This window comes from Acipenser ruthenus, chromosome 46, assembly GCF_902713425.1.
Source record: "Acipenser ruthenus chromosome 46, fAciRut3.2 maternal haplotype, whole genome shotgun sequence".
NCBI lineage: Eukaryota > Metazoa > Chordata > Actinopteri > Acipenseriformes > Acipenseridae > Acipenser > Acipenser ruthenus.
In genome coordinates, this window is record NC_081234.1 from 1106467 (window position 1) to 1129257 (window position 22791).

General features: G+C 43.3%; 2 protein-coding genes across 3 annotated transcripts in view; both read left to right on the forward strand.

The window, feature by feature from the left end:
- LOC117966482 (serine/threonine-protein kinase 10-like) overlaps nucleotides 1-4629 on the forward strand; it is a 28121-nt gene extending 23492 nt beyond the window's left edge. For both annotated transcript variants that reach the window (XM_059013701.1, XM_059013700.1), the window contains 6 exons: nucleotides 286-415; nucleotides 606-730; nucleotides 1218-1406; nucleotides 2156-2281; nucleotides 2401-2514; nucleotides 3680-4629. In XM_059013701.1, the coding sequence (XP_058869684.1) occupies nucleotides 286-415; nucleotides 606-730; nucleotides 1218-1406; nucleotides 2156-2281; nucleotides 2401-2514; nucleotides 3680-3808 (813 nt within the window). In that variant the 3' untranslated portion in view covers nucleotides 3809-4629. The remainder of the gene's footprint in view (nucleotides 1-285; nucleotides 416-605; nucleotides 731-1217; nucleotides 1407-2155; nucleotides 2282-2400; nucleotides 2515-3679) is intronic.
- Nucleotides 4630-7120: 2491 nt separating this feature from the next.
- LOC117966415 (uncharacterized) lies at nucleotides 7121-17681 on the forward strand. The gene is made up of 2 exons (XM_034912408.2): nucleotides 7121-7236; nucleotides 15229-17681. Exon 2 carries the CDS (start codon nucleotides 15267-15269, stop codon nucleotides 16371-16373), a length of 1107 nt encoding a protein of 368 aa, XP_034768299.2. The 5' UTR covers nucleotides 7121-7236; nucleotides 15229-15266; the 3' UTR covers nucleotides 16374-17681.
- Nucleotides 17682-22791: the final 5110 nt, after the last annotated feature.

A 22791-nucleotide genomic window follows, 5' to 3' on the forward strand; every position in this document is an offset into this window, starting at 1 on the left:
GTAGTCAGTGTTGAGGCTGTAGTGTGATTGTATCTTCTCTGCTGTAGTCAGTGTTGAGGCTGTAGTGTGATTGTATCTTCTTTGCTGTAGTCAGTGTTGAGGCTGTAGTGTGATTGTATCTTCTCTGCTGTAGTCAGTGTTGAGGCTGTAGTGTGATTGTATCTTCTCTGCTGTAGTCGTGTTGAGGCTGTAGTGTGATTGTATCTTCTCTGCTGCAGAGAGAGTTTCAGGCTCGGATTGAGGCAGTAGTGTCTGATTGTTTCTTCTCCACTCTCCTCTCTCCAGGAGCACAAGTTCTTGCAGAAGCAGCAGCAGGATCTGAACGAAGCTCTGCAGAAAGCAGTTCAGGAGCACAAGAGAAAGGTGGCGGCTGTGGAGTGGGAGTCTCTCACTAAGATCCAGCAGCTCAAGAGGGGTACAAGTGGCTTCCTGGAATATATATGCAGGCATATAGACACACATACACACACAGACACAATACACACTTAAATAGGCATTTAGAAATTGTCATTCTGTCTTACCCTCTCTCTCTCTCTCTCTCTCTCTCTCTCTCTCTCTCTCTCTCTCTCTCTCTCTCTCTCTCTCTCTCTCTCTCTCCCCTGCAGCCCGGGAGTCTGTGATCTGGGAACTAGAACAGCGACATCTTCAGGAGAAATACCACCTGTTCAAGCAGCAGGTGAAGGAGCAGTTATCTCTGCAGAGACAGCAGCTGCTGAAGAGACACGGAAAGGTGAGACTCCCTCTCACTACCCCCTCTCTCTCCCTCTCTCCCTCTCACTGACCCCTCTCACTCTGTCCCTCTCACTGCCTCCCTCTCATTGCCACCCTGTCACAGCCCCCTCTCTCTCCCTTTCTTCCCCTCCCTCCCTCTCAATTTCTCACTCCCCCTTCTCTCTCTCCCTTTCTTTCCCTCCCTCTCACTGTCCCCCTCTCACTGTCCCCTTCTCACTGCCTCCCTTTCCCTTCCCCCCTCTTTTCACACCCCATTTTCTGTCCACTATCTCCCCCCTCTTCTAGCTCCCCCTCTCCCCTATCCATACCACATCCTCTTTCACCCCCTCTACCCTCTCCCTTCCTCCCCTCACCCCACTCTCTATCTATCCCACTCATCCTCTCTTACCCCCTCTTTCCCCCATTTCTCACCCTCCTCTCTTACCCTCTCCCCTCCTCACTCTCGCTCCCCTACTCCTCTCTCACTCTGTCTCTCTCTCTCTCAGGAGAAAGAGCGAGCCAGTCGTTTCCACCAGTCCCTGCTGGAGGACCTGCGTTCCCAGCAAGCCCAGGAGCGCGCCCGGCTGCCCAAGAACCAGCGTTGCGATGCCAAGGCACGGCTGGCCCTGTTCAAACAGAGCCTAAAGATCCAGGGCGTAAGCAGCGGCGCCGAGCAGAGACAGCGCCTCACGCAGGTCAGTGCTGGTATTGCACGTTCTCACAAGATCAGCACAGGGCAGAGGGGAGATCCACAAAGTGTTATTCTTTCTACAGTCAGTGTGTAGCTTCTGAAAGAGGAAAAAGCACATTAAGTGGTATGCTGTCCTGGAGTGGCTCACCTGGTAAAAGCACAGCCGCGTGGTGTGCAGGGTGTCATGCAGCGCAGGTTCGCGCCCTGGCTGTGCAAAGTCACCTGTCTTCGGTAGGGTTTCCGGAGGGAGCGTCGCATTGGCCATGGCGCTCCCACGGGTTAGGGAACCAAAACCAGAAGGGACTGTTTCTCCTCATCGTGCTACAGCAGACCATGCCGGTCAGACACCCTGTGAGCTCAGAGCGGACACCTGCAGGGCTGGCCTTTGTCCTCCAGAAGCTGGCAGCTTGCTCGCCTCCGCTCTCGAGTTCCTGGGTGTAGAAGAGGAAGCTGGCTTGGTCGTGGGATCGGAGGACGCCCGCTGAACCTTCAGTTCTCCTGAGCTGTGTGGGGAAGTACAGAGGTGTGGGGCAAAAATATAATTGGACATTCTAAATTGGGGAAAAAGTCGTGGGGAAAATAATTGAGCAGACCACGGATTAGCATTAAGGTGCTACCAAGGTAGTCCATTTATGCTTGGAAAATGACCATGCTACTAGCCTTTCCAGCAACAGCTGCAGGATTCTGAAGAGTGGTCAGGGGAGTTAATGGAGTCAAGCAACACAAAGTTCAAACCTTCTCCACGTTCTGCAGTTCCAGGCAGAGGAGGAATCTCGTCAGAAAGCAGAACGATTGAGGCAGCAGCAAAACCACGAGCAGCGGCTCAGAGAACTGCAGGAGCAGTGTGACAGCAACAGCACAGAGCTGCAGCAGCTGCAGGTAACACCGCCAGGGCAGAGAGACAGCAGCATTGTCAGAGAGAGGGGCAGAGAGCAATGTTGCAGGTGTGTATGGACAGCCTCTTTATTGAAAGTTATATCGTTTCCCCTGGTGTGCAGAACGAGAAGCTGCACCTGCTGGTGGAGAGAGAGAAGAGGAAGATACGAACTCTGGAGGAAGAGCACACCATGGAGCTGAGCGAGTGGAGGGAGAGGCTGGCCTGTCGCAAGGAGGTACCATATATTCACAGCATAGAGACCAGAGACACAGACACTAACACAGAGAATAGACACAAACAGAGAACAGACACACACTCATGTACACAGACACACTCCCACACAAACAGCCACACACACGCACATGCAGAGACACACACGCACATGCAGAGACACACACGCACATGCAGAGACACACACACACATTCGAATATGCAAATATTTTTATTTTGTACAGATCTTTAGGTTAAAGATTCACTGATTATATGGGAAATAATGGCACAGTTGATTAATGGGTAATTTTCTTTTGTCAACTTGTGTTCGAACTACACAAAAGCAAATCTGTGTTAATCGTGGAGGATGAGGCAAATGTGCAGAGGGCTCTGCCTGTGCTTGTCAGTGAGTGTGCACATCGATCACGCAGTCCCAGCCCTGCCTGTGCTTGTCAGCGAGTGTGCACATCGATCACACAGTCCCAGCTCTGCCTGTGCTTGTCAGTGAGTGTGCACATCGATCACACAGTCCCAGCTCTGCCTGTGCTTGTCAGTGAGTGTGCACATCGATCACACAGTCCCAGCCCTGCCTGTGCTTGTCAGTGAGTGTGCACATTGATCACACAGTCCCAGCCCTGCCTGTGCTTGTCAGTGAGTGTGCACATCGATCACGCAGTCCCAACCCTGCCTGTGCTTGTCAGTGAGAGTGCACATCGATCACACAGTCCCAGCTCTGCCTGTGCTTGTCAGTGAGTGTGCACATCGATCACACAGTCCCAGCTCTGCCTGTGCTTGTCAGTGAGTGTGCACATCGATCACGCAGTCCCAGCCCTGCCTGTGCTTGTCAGTGAGTGTGCACATCGATCACGCAGTCCCAGCCCTGCCTGTGCTTGTCAGTGAGTGTGCACATCGATCACGCAGTCCCAACCCTGCCTGTGCTTGTCAGTGAGAGTGCACATCGATCACACAGTCCCAGCTCTGCCTGTGCTTGTCAGTGAGTGTGCACATCGATCACACAGTCCCAGCTCTGCCTGTGCTTGTCAGTGAGTGTGCACATCGATCACGCAGTCCCAGCCCTGCCTGTGCTTGTCAGTGAGTGTGCACATCGATCACGCAGTCCCAGCCCTGCCTGTGCTTGTCAGTGAGTGTGCACATCGATCACACAGTCCCAGCTCTGCCTGTCCTTCTAGGTGTTGGAGGAGGATCTGGCTCGAAGACGCAAGACTAAGAACCGGGTCCCTAGGAGGGGCAGCGAGCCAGAGACCCGTGCTGGGAACAGGCTCTCCCGATTCCTGCCCAGCCTCAGCTTCTCCAGCTAGCCTCCCGATACCTGGATATCTGGAATTCCCAACATGGCTTCTTTGCAGGAATTCCCAGGTGGAGCTGTGGGAAATCTGAGAGGGAATGGATTCTGAATACCCATTCAAGCCTCTCCTGCTCGCCTATATTGTGTGTGTGTGTGTGTGTGTGTGTGTGTGTGTGTGTGTGTGTGTATAACCGGTATATATATATAAGTATGAAAGTCTGAAAGGTACATACATTGAAAATAATTTAACCCTTTTGTGTACATCCCAAAAAAACTTGTCAGTAGCTTCAAATGATGTTTAAAATGTAATCAATCTATGTGGTTCCGGGTTCTGTTGCTCCAAATTTGAGTTTCATTGAATTTATCACATTTCTGCCTCTACCTGGTTTTGAACTGCTTTCAGCTTCATTCACGTGACAATATTAACTTTCAACTCTGTCAGCCCCCCCCCACCCCCCCTTTTTTTGCCGCTATATATGTAGAGGGGGCTGTGTCACATGATCGGAATGGAACGTGCCCAGCAGTTAGGATTCTCCAGACGAGCTCAAAGCAACTTAAAAGCAGGTAGATTTCAAATGATAATACCTCAATATTGGAGCAACAGAATTCAGAACCACTCGGAATTATTGCAAACACCACAAGAGAGTAACTGAATTCCAATCCAAACATGAAGCTTCTTAATTAATACAATCGCAGGGATTACTTTCTTTAAGTCAAAAATATTTCACAAAACCTGAAAACAGTTTTTTGTTTTTACATAAAAATTGGGCTCACTGTATATTTCTTTTTTTCTGTAAATAGGATTAATAAATCTCTTTTGTACATGAATTGACAGTTTGTTGTTGCTGTACCTTTCTTTTTTACTATAATAATAATTGATGTTTTTTTTAAGACTTTCAGATTCTTCCTTTTTTTAATTATTATTTTGTTTCTGAGCTGAAACGACCTTTAATTCCCCCGCTGCATGCAGTTAGACTGTTTCTCGGGTTTTGCATAGGGTTGCAGTATAAATATACGATCACGACAAATACTCTTCAAAGACAAACATGTTTATGTTATTACTCTTAACCCATTAAGTACCAAATCCTGCTTTCTTTGAAAAATCAGAACACGGGCTGTATGCAATTCGACTTCACTTTTCCAGTTAACAAAATTAGAGTTGGTTATCATAACAATATAGTTAAAGAGAACATTTAAATAACAGGTAGACGCCAGTTAAAAACGCACCAACGAATTACAAAGTAGCCTGTCCTCAAATGAGGACAATGGCACTTTGGGGGTTAAGGAAATACTGCTCTGGCGAAAGCTGCCCAGTAACTCAAACCTGCGGAGGATCGATTGTGTATTTTCAGATCAACACCAGGTTTCATTTAGTTGTTACAACAGGGAACAAAATGAGCGACTTGAATTCCTTATGTGTGTGACACACATATGGAATCAGTGATGCAGTAAGATCACTTCATGTGCAGCAGGTATTGGAGCCCACATAGAGTCGGCTGCATTGAATTTGAGTGAGGGGCACAAGTGGGGGAAAATGAAGAAAAAACTAGATTTACAGATTTTTTTTACCGCTGTATAGATCTCCAAGAACATTCCTTCTTTCTAAAAGTTTTCTATGAGTCGTACAGCCGTTCAGACAATGATTTCTTTCACTCTGCAGCTCTGTGCCTGCCCTGCTGCTGATTCCACCCACCTCTGTTTTTTTTTCTCATTCGTGATGCTAGTTGGGACAGAGAATATGCAAAGTTTAAGCACAATTGCCACCCCCAGAATGTTCCTGGAAAAACGTCGATTGCACTCTGATATTTGTTAACATGTAATATTTACTGGCAATTTAAAATGTGCAGAACATATTTTTAAAAATAGCTTCTCGTTCCATATTAACGTCCGCTTAATTTGAGACAAATGTTGAAAAGGCTGCAGTGATCAACGCGTCTTGCTTGCAATACGTTGTGTTTCTGTTGTGTGAAGAGCACCCTCTGTTATTCCCAAACTGCTTTGTTTTTGGAAATGGTTTGTGAGGTGCGACATGACCCAAGGCATGACACCCGAGGGATATCACATTGTGCTACTGCCAAAGTTACCTATTGGGGTGCTCTTTCTGTCATATCGCTCCCGGATAATTAAGCCTGTAACACACCAGTAATATCATTATCCCTTCAACACAGACAGGCACACAGCGCTCTGGAGAGCTGCCAAATGGGCTTGTCCACATTACCCCTAGACACGCACACTCAGGGAGGAGAGAGAGAGAGAGAGAGAGAGAGAGAGAGAGAGAGAGAGAGAGAGAGAGAGAGAGAGAGAGAGAGAGAGATTCTGTTTAATAGAGGGAGGGAGGGGGGATTCTGTTTAATAGAGGGAGGGAGGGGGCACTGTTTAATATAGAGGGGGGAAGGGGGTACTGTTTGATATAGAGGGGAAGGGAGGGGTTCTGTTTACTATATTAATATAGAGGGAGGAGGGTTACTGTTAGTATTAAAAAAATTCTTTGTCTGTATATTTGAGTCGGTTATGCCATGTATGTGCTTTGGCAACACAATTATTTTTATTGTCATGCCAATAAAGCCAATTTGAATTGAATTGAATTTGAATTGAATTGAGAGAGAGAGGGGGGGGGAGAGGGAGAGAGAGAGGGGGAGAGAGAAAGAGAGGGAGAGAGAGAGAGAGAGAGGGGAGAGAGAGAGAGAGAGAGAGAGAGAGAGAGAGAGAGAGAGAGAGAGAGAGAGAGAGAGAGAGAGAGAGAGAGAGAGACCATCCAGCTTCAGGACAGCCCCAATCTAACACATACAATCAGAGTCAATCTAACACATACAATCAGAGTCAAACCAAATTATAAATATCTTATTCATTGGGACACACACACTAAAACACAAAGCAAACTGGAATGCTATCGGGCCCTAAAAAGACACTACACCCCGGCTGCATACCTGACCAGGGTGAAAAACAGTAAACAGAGACAGACCTTAACAAAGTACAGGCTCAGTGAGCACAGCCTGGCCATGGAGAAGGGCTGACACAGGCAGACATGGCTGCCCAAAGAGGACAGGCTGTGTGATCACTGTCAGCTCAAACAGGTCGAGACAGAGATACACTTTTTACTGCAGTGCACAAAATATAAGAATATAAGGGAAGCCTTCTTCCCAAAAATACAAAATCTCTGCATAGATTTCTCAGACTTGCCAGACCCAGAAAACTCCCCATCCTCCTCGGAGAGCACACAAGCTGTATAGAATTGGCAGCCCAGTACACAAGCGCCTGCCACAGCCTGAGGGGGGGCAGGGGGGCTGGAGGGGGGAGGAGTGGGGGGAGGGCAAGTAGCTGCGCTGTTTGTGTAAAAGTCCTGTCAGATGTTAACATTAGCTGATTGCGACTGAGAGCGACACACTAACTCGGCGTTGTATTTCAATAAGAAGAAAAGAGCTGTCGTTTATTTGAATACAGGCATGTACCGTTGAATTAATTACGTATCTTATTGTGAGCTACATTTTGTAATTGCTTTGCTGCTATAAATAATAGCTGCATGAAAACAAAATTGGATGCATGTCTTAGCATGTATATGGGGTCCTACTAATAGCCACCAAGTACAGAAAGTACATGTATTTATGTATTTTTATTTATACAGGGGAAAAAGGTACAATTAATGATAAGCCATTTACACACAGCTCACACCCACGTTCTCGACAGGCTGGTTTATAGCGGGTTCCTGTCATGCAGGGGAGATGCAGGCGAGGAGGGAGAAGAAATAGATTGAAGAAGGATAGATGAGATCGCGATGTGATCGTTCGCAGTGTTTATTCCATTCCCCGTGCTGTATGAAAATGCACTCATGAAGTTACGTTTAGTTATCCTCATTTATATAAACTTTTTTTTTTTTTTTTAAAAACTGTCTTCTTGTGAGGTACTGCACTGAAACGCAATAAAGTCGGCTCAGATGATACAAATACATTGCTGTTCATGATACAATGCATTGCTGTTTATAATATAATGCATGGCTGTTTATGCGATTTAAAGATGTTTATTAAACATAAACAGTATGTTGGTAGTATGTGGTTACTTTGTGGTAACTTTGGGGTACTTTGGGGTAATTAGTAGGGCAGTATATGTTGTGTGTGTGTATAGACAGATAGATAGATAGATAGATAGATAGATAGATAGATAGATTTTGAAAACAACCTAATGACTTGACGATTGGTGTATTAATTCGGTTTGTATATTATTATTATTATTATTATTATTATTATTATTATTATTATTATTATTATTATTAATAGCACGGTCGTGTTTATAATTCCAGTCAGCCTGTATCACACGTATTTTAGCTGCATATCGCCATTTTTAATGTTATGCTCCTTATTCCAAACAAATCAACGTCGTTCATTTTTTTAAACTGCGTTAACTGTTCTTATATCTGGTGAAGTACAATTGTTTTTGCCTGAAGCTGCAATTTAAACTCGATGTAGAACGGTTTAGAATATTTTTATTATTTATTTTTATGTATTCGTTTATTAAACCATATTCCGTTCAGGAAGAAAAAAAAAAGTTTTCTGCAACGTGAAAAACAGTTTGCGAAACACCTTTGGAACATCACATGGCAAACGATTTGAAAAGTCCTGTAAGTCCGTTGCGCAATGGCATTTCAGGGCGTGCGCTTTATGAAAATGCCCTCGCAGCACAGCTTTTGTTTGGCAATTGAAGTCCGTAATTAGTTCTATGTGTAAATAACTACTTATGTTCAAAAGGTGCAAAACACTGATGTGCCCACTTTAAACACAAAAATACACTCGCCAATTAAACTGCAACCGCTGACAGGGCTACTGCGCTGTAATCTACAGATATCGAAGCACGTCCAATTCTTCAACTGCAGCACGACAGGGAAGGGAGGGAGGAAAAACGACCCTATCCTAAACTCCGAATATTTCGCCCCCGTCAGACCATTTCTAGATCTAACTCTGAAACATGTTATGCGTAGATACAGATTGGATCTGTGTGATCTGCTTAAGTCTGATTTAGAATCACAAACAGCCCGCAGTCACGCTATACCTGTACCTGTAAAGGTTACAGTAGCCATTAACGGGTGCCATCCAGACAACAGCTGGACAGGTCAAGCATCTGTCAGTCTTCTATGTCAAAGTGCCTGACGTCACAGATGCACTTTTCCGTATAGAGCAGGCGAGTATGTACGATTTACAACTGAGGATGTGGAACAAAATAGAACCAAACAGAAAGTGTGTCATCAGTTGTCTGGCTGCCCAAAAGCGGTAGATTGTACACATGTTGCAATATCCCCAGATTCAAAACTATAGTTGCCAAGTACCCTGGCTCATGCATCACAACTTTTTGGACTTTATTTGACCTGTTTATGGAAGATGTTTTTTTTTTTTTTTCGGTATATCCTTCCTTAGTTTAAATTTAGCAGTGGCTCTGGACATTTGCCGAAAAGAACAGTTTATGTGCTAAAATATCATCGTGCAAAAGCTCAGCTTGGGTGGCTAAGAATGTATTTTTCCTTTCTTTTTTTCCCATTGTTGCGAAATGCGCTGCCTCGTTGTTTTCCAGTTTAAGGAAAGTCCAGACTACTGAAATGTGACCAACTGGCTTGTTAGAAACGCTCCCCTTGAGATGATGTTGTGTGGGTGTACTTCAAGCTCACACGTGTGATTTTTCACATGTACAAAATTTGAATTCACGTTTTTGGGACCCTTTTTGCAAACTGCATTGACTTCCATGTATATGTGTGTTTTTTTTCATAACTTTTTTATTTGTACACGGATTTTCATGGGACTGTTTTCCACGCGTCTCGGTCAAGATGGGCTGAATGGCCTCCTCTCGTTTGTAAACTCCCTGATTCTGGGAAATGAACTGGAGGGTGGTCTCTTTAGATGCAGGAGGGTCTTTCTGTTGCACCTAGAAATATATATTAGCGAAAACGTGAATGCATTACTTGGGTGCATGTCTCTTTAAATCCGCGCTTGCCGCTCACAGAGGCTGAAGCAGACTGTCAACTTACAAGAACTGTTATATTTTAAAAAGTACAAAAGCTAAAATTCTGAAATTTTCAGATTTTGTTCCCAACATTCTCATGGATGCAATGTGTTAATTTCTGAATTACAACAACAACAACAACAACAACAACAACAACAACAACAGCAACAACAACAAAACAATGTTGTTGTTTTTTTTAAAACTGATATCAATTACCAATTACATACCAAATTTATCATTTATATCTTTCATACCTATCATAATTTATATCTCTACACGTGTAATACTTTTTAAGAACACATTCAATATGTACATTCATAATATGTTTTAAAAAATCGTTTGAAAACAATACAGTACGAAAAGGTTAAAAGAAATATATATATATGTTTTAAACAAATCCAGTATTGAAACGGTGACGTAACCGACACAGATTTGTAGTTCTGTGGAACGCAGCCGCAAAGCATGGTGGTAGATCGAGTAAAACGTAGCTGGGTTGTGTTAACGTTTCCTTTGTGAGACCAGGTTACGTGGTTTCATGCTTGTATAAATAAAATAATAATAATAATTATCAGGCTGATTTTTATTTATTTATGTATTTATTTATTTATTAGGTGCGGTGGGAGTCTGAAGTATTTTTAAAATAAAATAAAATAAGGTGAGGAAAGAGGGGCTGGCCTGTTCAGCTAGGGGCCAGCTGAGGGAATAGAAATACTAATTCTAAGATTTAAATATAAACTCTAACCCTAACCCTAATCTTAATTTATGTTCAGGTTAGAGTTGGGGCAACTGCTCTGAGAACGTCTCGAGCGTGGCCATCTTGTAAACAGAGTTTTTTTAGTTTTTTTAGAAAATGTCTATTAACGAACATAAATCATATCCGTTCATAGTAACTATAAATATAACTAAAACATAATATAAAACAATAACAAAATAGTAAATAAAAAAACCAAAAACATTTCCTTATAGTTAGGCTTGCTACTTTTTGGGTTGTAAAGCTCGTTAAATTGAATTCCCCGAAAAATATGAGTTTGACTGAAATAAATGTATATAGGATAAACGTCGGTAAAACCACTCGCTATTTTTTATTTACTTACCAAAAACAATCATTTAGAAAACATCTCTAGTTTGTGTAGTTTTTATATTTGCTGTCTGTCCTGTCTCCGTTGTCAGTCAACCCAGTGATCCCCTAATAGGCTACTGTAGTTTCACTGTCAATCATTTCATCCTGTTTTGACAGATCTTGTTGACTGAAGCAGCGCTAGAATGCTCTCATTTGTTTAAATGACTCTCAATCATCATTAGACTTTCATTTGCCAGCTACAGCGGCTGTCATTCAAAGCGCCTACTTTGAAATTAGCGGGTTAAGGTGTAGGTAAGCTTTTGCTATTGGTATACGGTGACAGTTACTAGTTTGATATTAAAATGGGGCGCAAGAGGACAACTCTGAATGAATATTGTTCACAATACCCTGACCGACAGCAGTCTCACGCAGCAGGATGAAGCGGGCCCGTCTGCTTTGCCTTCCAGTGACTCTTGAGTCCAGCTGTGCTGAAGCAGGAGAGGGGCAGACCTCAGACTCTGAATAATAACTGCAAGTTAGTTCTGTTCAGCTATCTCTAGTTTTGTTCTGTGCATATTATTTTTACCTGTAAATCTGTGCTAGTATAAAAGTCTGTGTAATACTGTGACAGAGACAGAATGATTCTTGGTGATAAATCTCTCACCCGACCTGTGAGGGCGTTGTATAAAGGGAACAGAGTGCCCTGGACTGGATGGCCTGGCAATTCATTCCCAGGGTTAGGTGGAAGTCTGTCATTTAGAAAGGGGGCGGAGCTGCGGTACATTAAGTCATCGCCCCAGAGGGAAAGCGATGTGGCAACCACGGATTGGAGGAGAAACGGCTGCACTCGCTAACCAAGGGGGCGTGACTGAAGGTACAAACAGGGGACATAGCTAGGTGATCTGTTCCTGTGTTTATGGTCGAGAGGATGCTAAAGGACGAGCACTACAGCACTCACTGTTTTGTGATCGTGTCTGTGTTTTGTGTGTGTGTTTAACTGTGTCTATTATTTCAGGACTGCAACCCGTTGTTTACTGAACAGTGCAATACACATCGTTGTGTGTGTGTATTGCCAGCCCTCCATTTCTTCACTGTTGTCATCAGACTTTGGATTATAAATAAACCACCATTTCACCAGTACTTTGTTGTTTGTCCTCAGCACTGCATCACCTCTACACCTGCGCACTGCAAACCACTTTGCCACAGGCACACTTTTATATGCTGCAGTTTCTGCGGTTTGTTTGAGACAATTTTTAAATGTAGGATCTTTATCTATACGTATAGATCCTCTGTGACCAAACGTTATTTTAATTAGAATGTTGGTAACCACGGTTTTGTTGCATGTTGAATATGATAAAGGGGTTTTGCTAAATGAGACGTTTCTCAATGGCATAAAAAGTCTGGGTTTTTTTAAGCATAAAGGACGATTTCACCCATTCTCTGCTTGAATGGAAAAATAAAGATTGAAAAAAAACCTGGTCAATTCTTTAATCAAAGTTAATCAAACAAGTGCGATATTACATGTATGAAATGAAAATGTATCTTGCGGCAAAGCTGTATCAGAATATGGAATGGTAATGTAAGCCTGTAGAAAATGTACATTTTAATATGAGTTTTTGTTTCAATATGGTCCATATTCATAAAGCATTTTCAAACAAAATCATAAATAAGCATCTGACCTGCCTATAGGGACTGTTAAATTAGCCCATGAAAGATGTATCTGACACTACACTTCTTTGTGTTGTTTTCTAATAAGGAAAAAAAAAGAATATGCTTTATAAATATGACCCTACAGTATGTTTTCTCCAGATCTCATGGAAAGCCTGTGAGTCAGGGACATTTTGTATTGTACAGAAAAGGCAAATGTTTTTATTTTTTATTCACTGTTTTTTTTTCATAGGTACCTTTGATTTAGTCAAGTTGCTTATATATTGGCTGGGCTAGTAAATCTCTGATCAATACATGTTTGTGGTTGGCTAGCCTAAGGAGTGTACTGTGAAGAGGTGTAGAGCCTGCCATTACCCACGTTATTTTTACCTCAACAGATTTCAAGGCCATCACCACTCTGTTAACTGTAATAATAACTAAAGTTATAGTTAACTGTAATAATAACTATAACTAAAATTAAACTAATAACTATAACTAAAATTAAAAAAAATCATAACTATAACAAAAAAAAACATAACTAAAAAAACACTGCTTTGATGGATTCGATTTTCATTAGCTGCAACAACTAATTTGGTTTTAACATAAATCAGTGATTAAATGCACCTAACCAAAGCATCAGCATTTTTTAATCAACAAAATGTGTTTATAAACTAGCAAAGGCTTGTGAACACGAAACATCATTTTACAATGTATTGTTACCTGTTAAGTCTACTATTGCCCACGTACCTTTTTGACTTGTTGAACAAAGATGTAATTGATAACTGTGTAAAAATTACTTGTGTCACTTCCTCATAGATGTTGGTTACCTCGATTGCTTAATCCTTTTGCAGATCTTGAGGAGCACTGAATCTATGTTTTGGCTGAAACACCAGGCTCTGCTTCTGGAGCATTTCTACGTTGATTGTGTTGGATTTCGTCATCACGAGTTTCGCTCTCTCCAGTGCTGTGTAGAGGTGTATTTTGCATCTTACAAGTCTGTGGTCACTTCCTGTGTTGAAATTGTTTAGTACTGAGACATCTTGTACGGTGTGCTTCTTGTTGGTGAGTATGTAGTCAATTTCATTCTTCACTCAGTTGGGTCTTCTCATGTCCATTTCCTGATGGGATTCTTCTGGAAGAAGGTGTTCATGATGAATAATTTCATGATCTCTGCAAATTCGACTAGTCTGTCGCCCCTCTCGTTCATGTCGCCATGTCCAAATTTGCAGACCGAATTCTTCTTGCTGGGCTCCTATTTTGACGTTGAAGTCACCGATGATGAACTTATAGTGGTTCTTCCCATTTTCGTGTAGTTCTTGTATTTCTTCATAAAAATCTTCGGCTTCCTCATCCGAATAGCTTGTTGTTGGCGCTTATACTTGGATGACCTGAAGTTCATACTTCCTTGAAACTTTCACTATCAGTCTTGTGGACCTCTCTGACACGCTGTCAGTCTCTACTGCGTTATTCTTGATTCTCTTGTGGACAATAAATCCAACACCTCCTGTGCGTCCATCTGTAGTGCCTCGGTAGAAGAGAAGATGTCCACTCTTGAGTTCTAGTAGTCCTTCGTCTTTTCTCCATACTTTGCTTAGTCTTATGATGTCCCACTTGCTTCTTCCAAGTTCTTCTTCCAACTCTTGAAGTCTTGCTTCACCTGAAAGAGATCTGCAGTTGTACGTGGCCAGGGTCAGTGTTCTGTGTCAGCCTAAAATCGTAACCCGGTGATTCTTAGCACCCTCTGCCTTCATGCCTAACCGACCGCTGCCTTGGTCACTGGCAATCCAGCCTCCTGGGAATGAGGGCCATGTTTTTGTCTGTGCTTTCATGATGGATGGGTTGGCCATAACTCACCATGCTGGCCAGGTGGGTTGGTGAGTGCCCCTTCCACTTTGGCCGAGTATGTTACTCAAGCTTTCACAGCATGGTTGAACCTGCCAGAGTCAGGGGACCCCGCTGTACTTTGTCTTGAGAACCCGTTGTCACCCTCCTGCCACTTTGAGGCACTGGAAGTTGGACTTTAAGAGGGATATATATATATATATATATATATATATATATATATATATATATATATATATACACACATGATATTTACAAGAACTGATTGCACAGATTGTTTTTTATTATTATTATTATTATTATTATTATTATTATTATTATTATTATTATTATTATTATTATTATTTATTTCTTAGCAGACGCCCTTATCCAGGGCAATTTACAATTGTTACATTGTCACATTATTTTTTACATACAATTACCCATTTATACAGTTGGGTTTTTATTGGAGCAATCTAGGTAAAGTACCTTGCTCAAGGGTGCAGCAGCAGTGTCCCCCACCTGGGATTGAACCCACGACCCTCCGGTCAAGAGTCCAGAGCCCTAACCACTACTCCACACTAATCCATGCATGCTCTGTTAACCCTTTCCCCCCCTGAAAGGTGCAGAAATACCTGCAAGTGCATTAGTGCACACCAGCAATACAAAATACCAAATGCAGTTGATTCATGTGTCTATTGATTGATTGACTGATTGATTCCTACAGAATGCATTCACCTTAATTTGTTATGTAAAGAGGATTTGTAATATCATTTTCTTTATTCAATTCCAAAACTTAAAAAAAAGTTACAATTTTGAGAATATAGATCAGTACCTGATGTATTATTAATAATTAGAATTTCAAAGGTATTCATGTACCTGTTCCCTGACCCTGTAAGGTTCTCTTCTTTTTCCTCTTGCAGTGTGCTGTGGTGAGGGCTGCCCCTACAGTATTGCCAGCATGGCAAGCAGCAGAGCCTCCCTCTATCGCCTCGCCCTCCTGGCACTGCTCGTGGCGCTTCTGCCTCATGCCGCCTTCACCAAAAAGGGAAGCGGATCCAAATCCAAGAGGTCGGGTGGGACCAGCAGCGGGATCACCAGCAACACAGGACAGGGGGCTGGATCTAACTACCCTAACACTGGAGGAGGCTACCCCAACACTGGAGGAGGCACTCCAAAAATCTACGGGCCAGGCTATAACAGCCACAACCAGGGCAGGGCTCCCTGGAACGGTGGTGGCGACTCTTACTTCTCTCAGTCAGTGGCAGGTCAGGGTTCAAAGCCCTCCCACAAGTCCAAGGGGTTCGGCAAGAAGGCAGATTTGGCAACGGGGTTAGGTCTGGCCGCGGGCATGGACTCATTCCCAGGTGTCTACAGGGGCCCAAGGCTGGAGATCGACTTCAACAGTGAGGAGGAAGAGCGCTACTACAACTACTACATGTGGAAGCGCTACGTGGCCACCCCCTTTGGTGGAGACAGCGGGACGCTGATGCATTACTACTTCCGGCAGCCGGCGCAGACTTACGAGATGTTTCGGGATCGGTGCTTGAAGAGAAACGACCTGCTGCCCGGAAAGGAGACTGACCGAGCTGTTCAGAGCCCAGCCAGTACCGATGAAGACGGTCCGCGCAGCAATATTAACACCACTGCCACAGATAACAGCAAAAACACCATGGACATCCTCCCCAGCAGAAACAACAGCGCTGTTGATGCCACCAGTAACCCCCCTGTAAGCGTGAGCCCAGGAAACATTAACGTCACGGAAACTGAAGCAAAAAACAGCACCGGAAACGCTACCGTGAATAATACCACGAGCGAAGCTGCAAGCGCAACCCGGCCGGCTCAGGAAGACAAAGACGATGACGACGTGGACGGCGTGATGGACGTCGGCAGTCTGGAAATGATCGAGCAGATGAAGCTGTACCGCTGCATCGAGCTCTACGTGGATTACACGCACCAGTACCTCACGACACGCACCGAGACCGACACGTGGATCCTCCAGTCGAAAGGAGCGGCCAGGCTCACCGGCTCCCTCCTGCTGCTCGTCAGCACTCTGCTACTGCAGTGACTCAGCGGGTCCAGCCTTCGAATCCGGTCCGGGTGTCAGTCCCTTAGTTAACCCTGCTCCCCTGCAGCACGTCGGAAATTGCAGCTCATCAGAGCTTTGTATCGCTTGCACATTTTGAATTCTCTTCCCTTCTGACTACATGTAAATCCCAGTTAGAGACTTGTGTGTGGACAGCTTTAAAATAATGAAGCACTATTTTCTATTTTATATACCTTTTATATACATCTATGTGTATCTCTCTCTCTCTCTCTCTCTCTCTATGTATATATATATATATATATATATATATATATATATATATATATATGATAGCTCAGTACTTTAACCCTTTCAGTCCTTATCTTAGCGCATGTTAGCATAAGCTGTCGGAAGTCACGTTGGAACCTCACAGGACTCCTTGGTCCCAGTCAAAGGTCGTGTAGAAATACATGTGTCCTGTTCTCATGTATACTCAATAAAGGAGCTCCCTCCTGGCATTGCTCGTGGCGCTTCTGCCTGACGCTGCCTTGACCAAAGGATTTAGAATATAAATTGGCAAAGTGCCACCCAAGGGAACCCCTGGAAAGGTCATCGCCAGGCCAGGTTTTAACTACGACCAAGCAATGAAACAGCCAGGCCCGTGCTATCGAGGACACCCTTATAACAATGACAACCAGGAGTCCAAGCATGAACCTGGATCCTGGGACACACGTGGTTCTTCATTCTTCCAATCCCTGGAAACCAGGGAGATATAACCCTCCCAGAAATCCATAGGCTTCGGCAGCAGGCTGTCTAAATCAGTTAGAGTGCCAGCCCTTGCTGCTCCTGCAAGGAGCCCTTGCTGCCCCTTCCATTGAAAGCCCAGCTTCTTACAACGACTCCTTGAAACCAAGAGCCACGTGTGTGCGGTTGTGGCAGAGATCGTGTTAAAGTGATTGCAAAATCATTCCATGCATTTTCCACATCATGTACATTCAATGACTGAGCAGGTCTGAAATGAGTCATTTGGAAAGAAATTTTAGCAAACATGTATTTTAATTGTTGCTTTCAGATAATCTTGAACTTTCCCCTTTTACCTGAAAATAGCAGCTGTACAGAGCTGTGTTCCTGGACGTTAGCGATGTCAGCAGCCGCGGATCCTAATACTCCTTGACATGCTCATGAACACTAATTTCCGCTGTTTTGATATTTGAAGTTAATTAGAGCTTTGATAAAAATGTCTATTTTTTCATAAACTTTTATTGACTCTTTTCACTAATGCAATGACCAACACTTTTTGTACCCCTCATTAGATGGGGATCTCGATATTAAATACTTTTTTATATTCTGTCTCTGTCATTTAGATTGTATCGCTTTCCTTCTAAGCCATCACATTCCAAAGTGTTTGTAAGGTTTGAAAACACCCCTGTGGCCTCATAAGAGCTCCCAGAATCATGTCTAAACTCACAGTACATCCCGAGTGCAACCACTAACCTGCCCCCCTGCAACCCGGCTGCTCTGTGTGGTATTTCTTACATCAACTAGAGGCAGAGGGTTGCAGAGGGACAGGTTAACAGTTACAAACAGGAGAACCAGATGTACTTGGGGGATCATACATTGTTACAAGAGTGTTGACCCAAAACGAAAGCTGCACTTGTGTATGTGTCTCTGTCTATGTATGCACTGTTGTAAGCACTTCAATACTTATACCATGGGGAAGTTGATAGAATATACTCAGGGTGTAGCGATGCAGTCATGTCAGGATGCGATATGCACGTCGCGAGGTAGAGGTATGTATCACGATGCATGGGATAGTCCTGATGGACTACTTGCATGATTTATAATAAGATCATTTAATTACTGACTATTATGACGGTTCAATCCAGAGAAGCTTGGATGGAAGCCAGGGTGACCAGTCATCCCTAATTGGATGTGACAGTTCCAAAATGTAAAGATGAAGAGCCTCCGGGACAGCATTTGTCCGACACAGACACAGTGCAATCTTACAGTTTAGCACCAGTCAAACCATAAGCATATCTGTTTAATAGCACATCATAGAACCGCCCCTGCCACATTATTTTGCAATGTCTTACACTCAGTAGTCTTCAAATGAGGATTAATGAATTGCTACTCCCCTAATGCACGCACCTTATAAAACCACATACACTTTTGACTTAAATGTACTGAATATGAATTCTGAGTTCTTCTTCCGAAGTTCCGACATGTAACTTTACCCAATCCTGTCAAAGTCATGTGACGTCTGTGTCTCGCGATGTGCTCACTTTGCCTCTGTTACCTTTGACCCCTGAACTCTGAAGGCTGGTTTGTACATCAGACAATATAGGGTTAATATACTGTGACCGGTCACCGGTGGTATATTCCTAAATCTGAAGGGACCGGAATGCCACTGAATTATTTCCTTAAACAAGAAATTATCATACAAATTCACTTTTTATTTCGATACTGAACTTCTAATAACACTTAATAATAGTTAATGCATTTCTCCTCCACCTTTATTTACGTGTCTGTGTGTCAGTGGCTTTGGTTGTTTTTGTGTCCACAGTCGTAGTCGATGCGGGGTTGCAGTGAATTATTTCTTACTTATCTCTAACTGCTGCCTTCTCTAATAAACAGGACTGAATTAAATTAGCAGTCTTTAAGACCTTTCCTACATTATGAATTTTTTTAAATTGAAACTATCAAGCTGACCGAATGGGCGATCCCTGGTAAGTGTACCTGGCATTCAAATAAGCTCACTTACACAACGCAAGGGTCATGAATGCCATTATAACCCTGACTGGTCTGCCAGTAAGCCAGTCTTTGTCACCGGACACGGCTCTCCCGTTGTTTTCTGAGCAGGTCAGCCGTTCTTACCACTCAATAACGGAACAGGTGCCACAAATGAACTGCAGCTGTTCTCAAACCAGATCATTTCAGACCAAGAGATAAATAAATAAAGAATAATGGATAATGGCAGGGGCGTGAATTCCATTATAGCCCTGTAACACACCACAGTAATATCATTATCCCTTCAACAGAGACAGGCACACAGCGCTCTGGAGAGCTGCCTAATGGGCTTGTCCACATTATCCCTAGACACGCACACTCATACACTCACTCGTACACACGCACACATACACACACACACACACACACACACACACACACACACACACACACACACACACACACACTAACTCGTATACACGCACACATACACACACACATGCACGCACTGACACAGACACACACACACTCATACACTCACTCATATACACACACTCTCACACGCACAGATACACATGCACGCACTGACACAGACACACACACTCATTGCAAGCAGCTGGATCAGATTCCCAATATCCTATTTTTAAATCTTTAATTAGGACTGGACTGTAGCCTGTGTTCCACTTCGCGTTATCACCCCCCTTAGATTACGCAGCATAACCATTTCCCCTTTCTCTTCATTTAACAGTTCAAGATCAATAAAACGCTGTTGTTTCTAATGGTAGGTTTTTAAGCGTTTGAAATCGATTTTAAACTTTTTTTTTTTACAGGACGTTGTTTAAATGTAATTTGCCCAACTCTAAACAACAGAGAGAGAGAGAGAATGGCAGGATCAGAGGGGACTCTTTAGGTAGGTTTACATACAGCTCAGCTCTTGGTAACAGTGTGGTGGACTATGCCATCACTGACCTGGACCCCTCCTCTATTAATGCATTCACTGTCAGACCACAAACCCCCCTGTCAGATCACAGCCAAATCACTGTGTTCATAAAAAGAACAGAGCAGATCAACAACACACAGACACAGCCCTGTAAGCTGTACAATCTAAACCATTCCTACAGATGGGCTCCAAACAGCACAGAAATATACAAAGAAGCAATTGGCACCAATGAAATAGAAACCCTAATACACACATTTCAAAACACACAGTATCAACACACAAAAACAGGAGTAACTCTGGCTGTAAAAGATTTGAATAACATATTTAGAAAAGCAGCAGAAAAATCTAAATTAAAAATAGTAAATCGGAAAAACAACCAAAAGAATAAATTCAAAGAAAAGTGGTTTGATGAAGAATGTAAAACTAGAAGGGAAAAACTAAGACAGCTATCCAATCAAAAACATAAAGATCCAGACAGCCCAGATTTACGCCTCAGATACTGTGAGGCACTGAATCAATACAAACACACTCTAAGAAATAAAAAACAAGACCATATTAATAAACAACTCAGCGAAATTGAGGAGTCAATAAACCAAAATCATTTTTGGGAAACCTGGAACAACCTAAATTCAACAAAAAAAGAAGAATTGGCCATCCAAAATGGAAACATTTGGAAAAAACATTTTGAAAACCTTTACAAAGAAATACAAAACAAAGAACAAAAAACTCAAAATGCCATTTGTGAAAAACTAAAAAATTTAGAATCCTGTATTAAGGACAATCAGAACCCCCTCGACACCCCAATCACGGTGGAGGAGCTGAGTGATAAACTCAAGGCCCTCAAATCAAAAAAAGCAAGTGGACCTGACAGCATCAACGCTGAGATGCTCAAACACAGCAGCCCCAAGCTGCAGGAGGCCCTGCTCAAACTCCTCAATCTTGTACTGAGAGCTGGGTATTTCCCTGAGACCTGGAACCAAGGGCTTATAACACCCATATATAAAAGTGGAGACAAATTCGACCCCAATAACTACCGGGGCATCTGTGTGAGCAGTAATCTGGGGAAGGTGTTCTGCAGTATCATTAACGCCCGGATACTGGCCTTCCTTACCGAACACAGTGTCCTGAGTAAGAGTCAGATTGGATTTCTACCAAAACACCGCACTTCTGATCATGTTTACACCCTACACACCCTAATCAATAAACACGTCCATCAAACTAATAAAGGAAAAATATTCACTTGCTTTATAGACTTTAAAAAGGCATTTGATTCAATTTGGCATAAAGGACTATTTCTTAAACTTCTTCAAAGTGGTGTAGGGGGTAAAGTCTATGACATCATAAAATCGATGTACTCAGAAAATAAGTGTGGTGTGAAAATTGGCAACAAAAGAACAGAATTCTTCACACAAGGGCGTGGGGTGAGACAGGGCTGCAGTCTGAGCCCAACACTGTTCAACATCTATATCAATGAGCTGGCCACAGTGTTGGAGCAGTCTGCAGCCCCTGGCCTCACTCTACATGACACTGAAGTCAAGTTTCTGCTCTATGCAGATGACCTGGTCCTGCTGTCACCCACAGAGCAGGGGCTGCAGCAGAGCCTGGCACTGCTAGAGCAGTACTGTCAGACCTGGGCCCTGGCAGTAAACATGAACAAGACCAGAGTCATGATATTCCAGAAGAAAGCCAGATCTCAGGGAAATAAGTACCACTTCACTCTAGGTAACACCACCCTAGAGCACACCAGCAGCTACACATACCTGGGTCTGACCATCAGTGCGTCAGGGAGCTTTAACCTGGCAGTGAATGCACTAAAGGAGAAAGCACGCAGGGCTTTTTATGCCATAAAGAGGAGGCTCTACAATATAAATCCCCCCGTCAAAATTTGGCTCAAAATTTTTGAAAGTGTAATTCAGCCAATTGCTCTCTATGGCAGTGAAGTGTGGGGTCCAATCACCAACCAGGACTACACAAAATGGGACAAACACCCCACAGAAACCCTGCATGCAGAGTTCTGTAAAAACATCATGAGATTACAAAGAAAAACACCAAACAATGCATGCAGGGCTGAATTAGGCCTTTATCCATTGATTATTAACATCCAAAAAAGAGCATTAAAATACTGGATTCATCTAAAAACTAGTGACCCAAACTCACTCCATCATAAAGCCCTGCAATACCAAGAGCTCAGCCCAGAAAAGAGTCCCCTCAGCCAGCTGGTCCTGAAGCTCACTGAGCTGAGCAACACTGACATCAGTCAGCTTCAGGACAGCACTGCAAAAACAATTCCAATTAGTGTCAACCAAATTATAAAACACCTGAAACACTCCTATCTGGACCATTGGGATACAAACACTAAAACACAAAACAAACTAGAGTGCTATCGAACCCTAAATAGAAATTACACCCTGGCAGAATACCTGGTAACTGTCAGAAACACAAAGCAGAGGCAGATCCTGACCAAATACCGGCTCAGTGACCACAACCTGGCCATTGAAAAAGGCCGACAGAGGCAAACCTGGCTGGCCAGGGAGAACAGGCACTGTGGTCACTGTGAGACAGGAGAGGTCGAGACAGAGATTCACTTCCTGACACACTGTGAAAAATATAAAAACATAAGGGACATTTTCTTCCCCAAATTCTGTGATTTAGTCCCAGAATTCCCAAAAATGTGTGATACCCAGAAGCTGTCAATCCTGCTGGGGGAAGACAAACACACAGCCAGACTGGCTGGTCAATACGTGGAGACCTGTCATAGCCTGAGGGACAGACCGTGAACACGTCACACTAGAG

Excerpts from the sequence above, each read along its gene's own strand:
- LOC117966415 (XM_034912408.2), top strand. The coding sequence starts at position 15,267 with ATGGCAAGCAGCAGAGCCTCCCTCTATCGCCTCGCCCTCCTGGCACTG.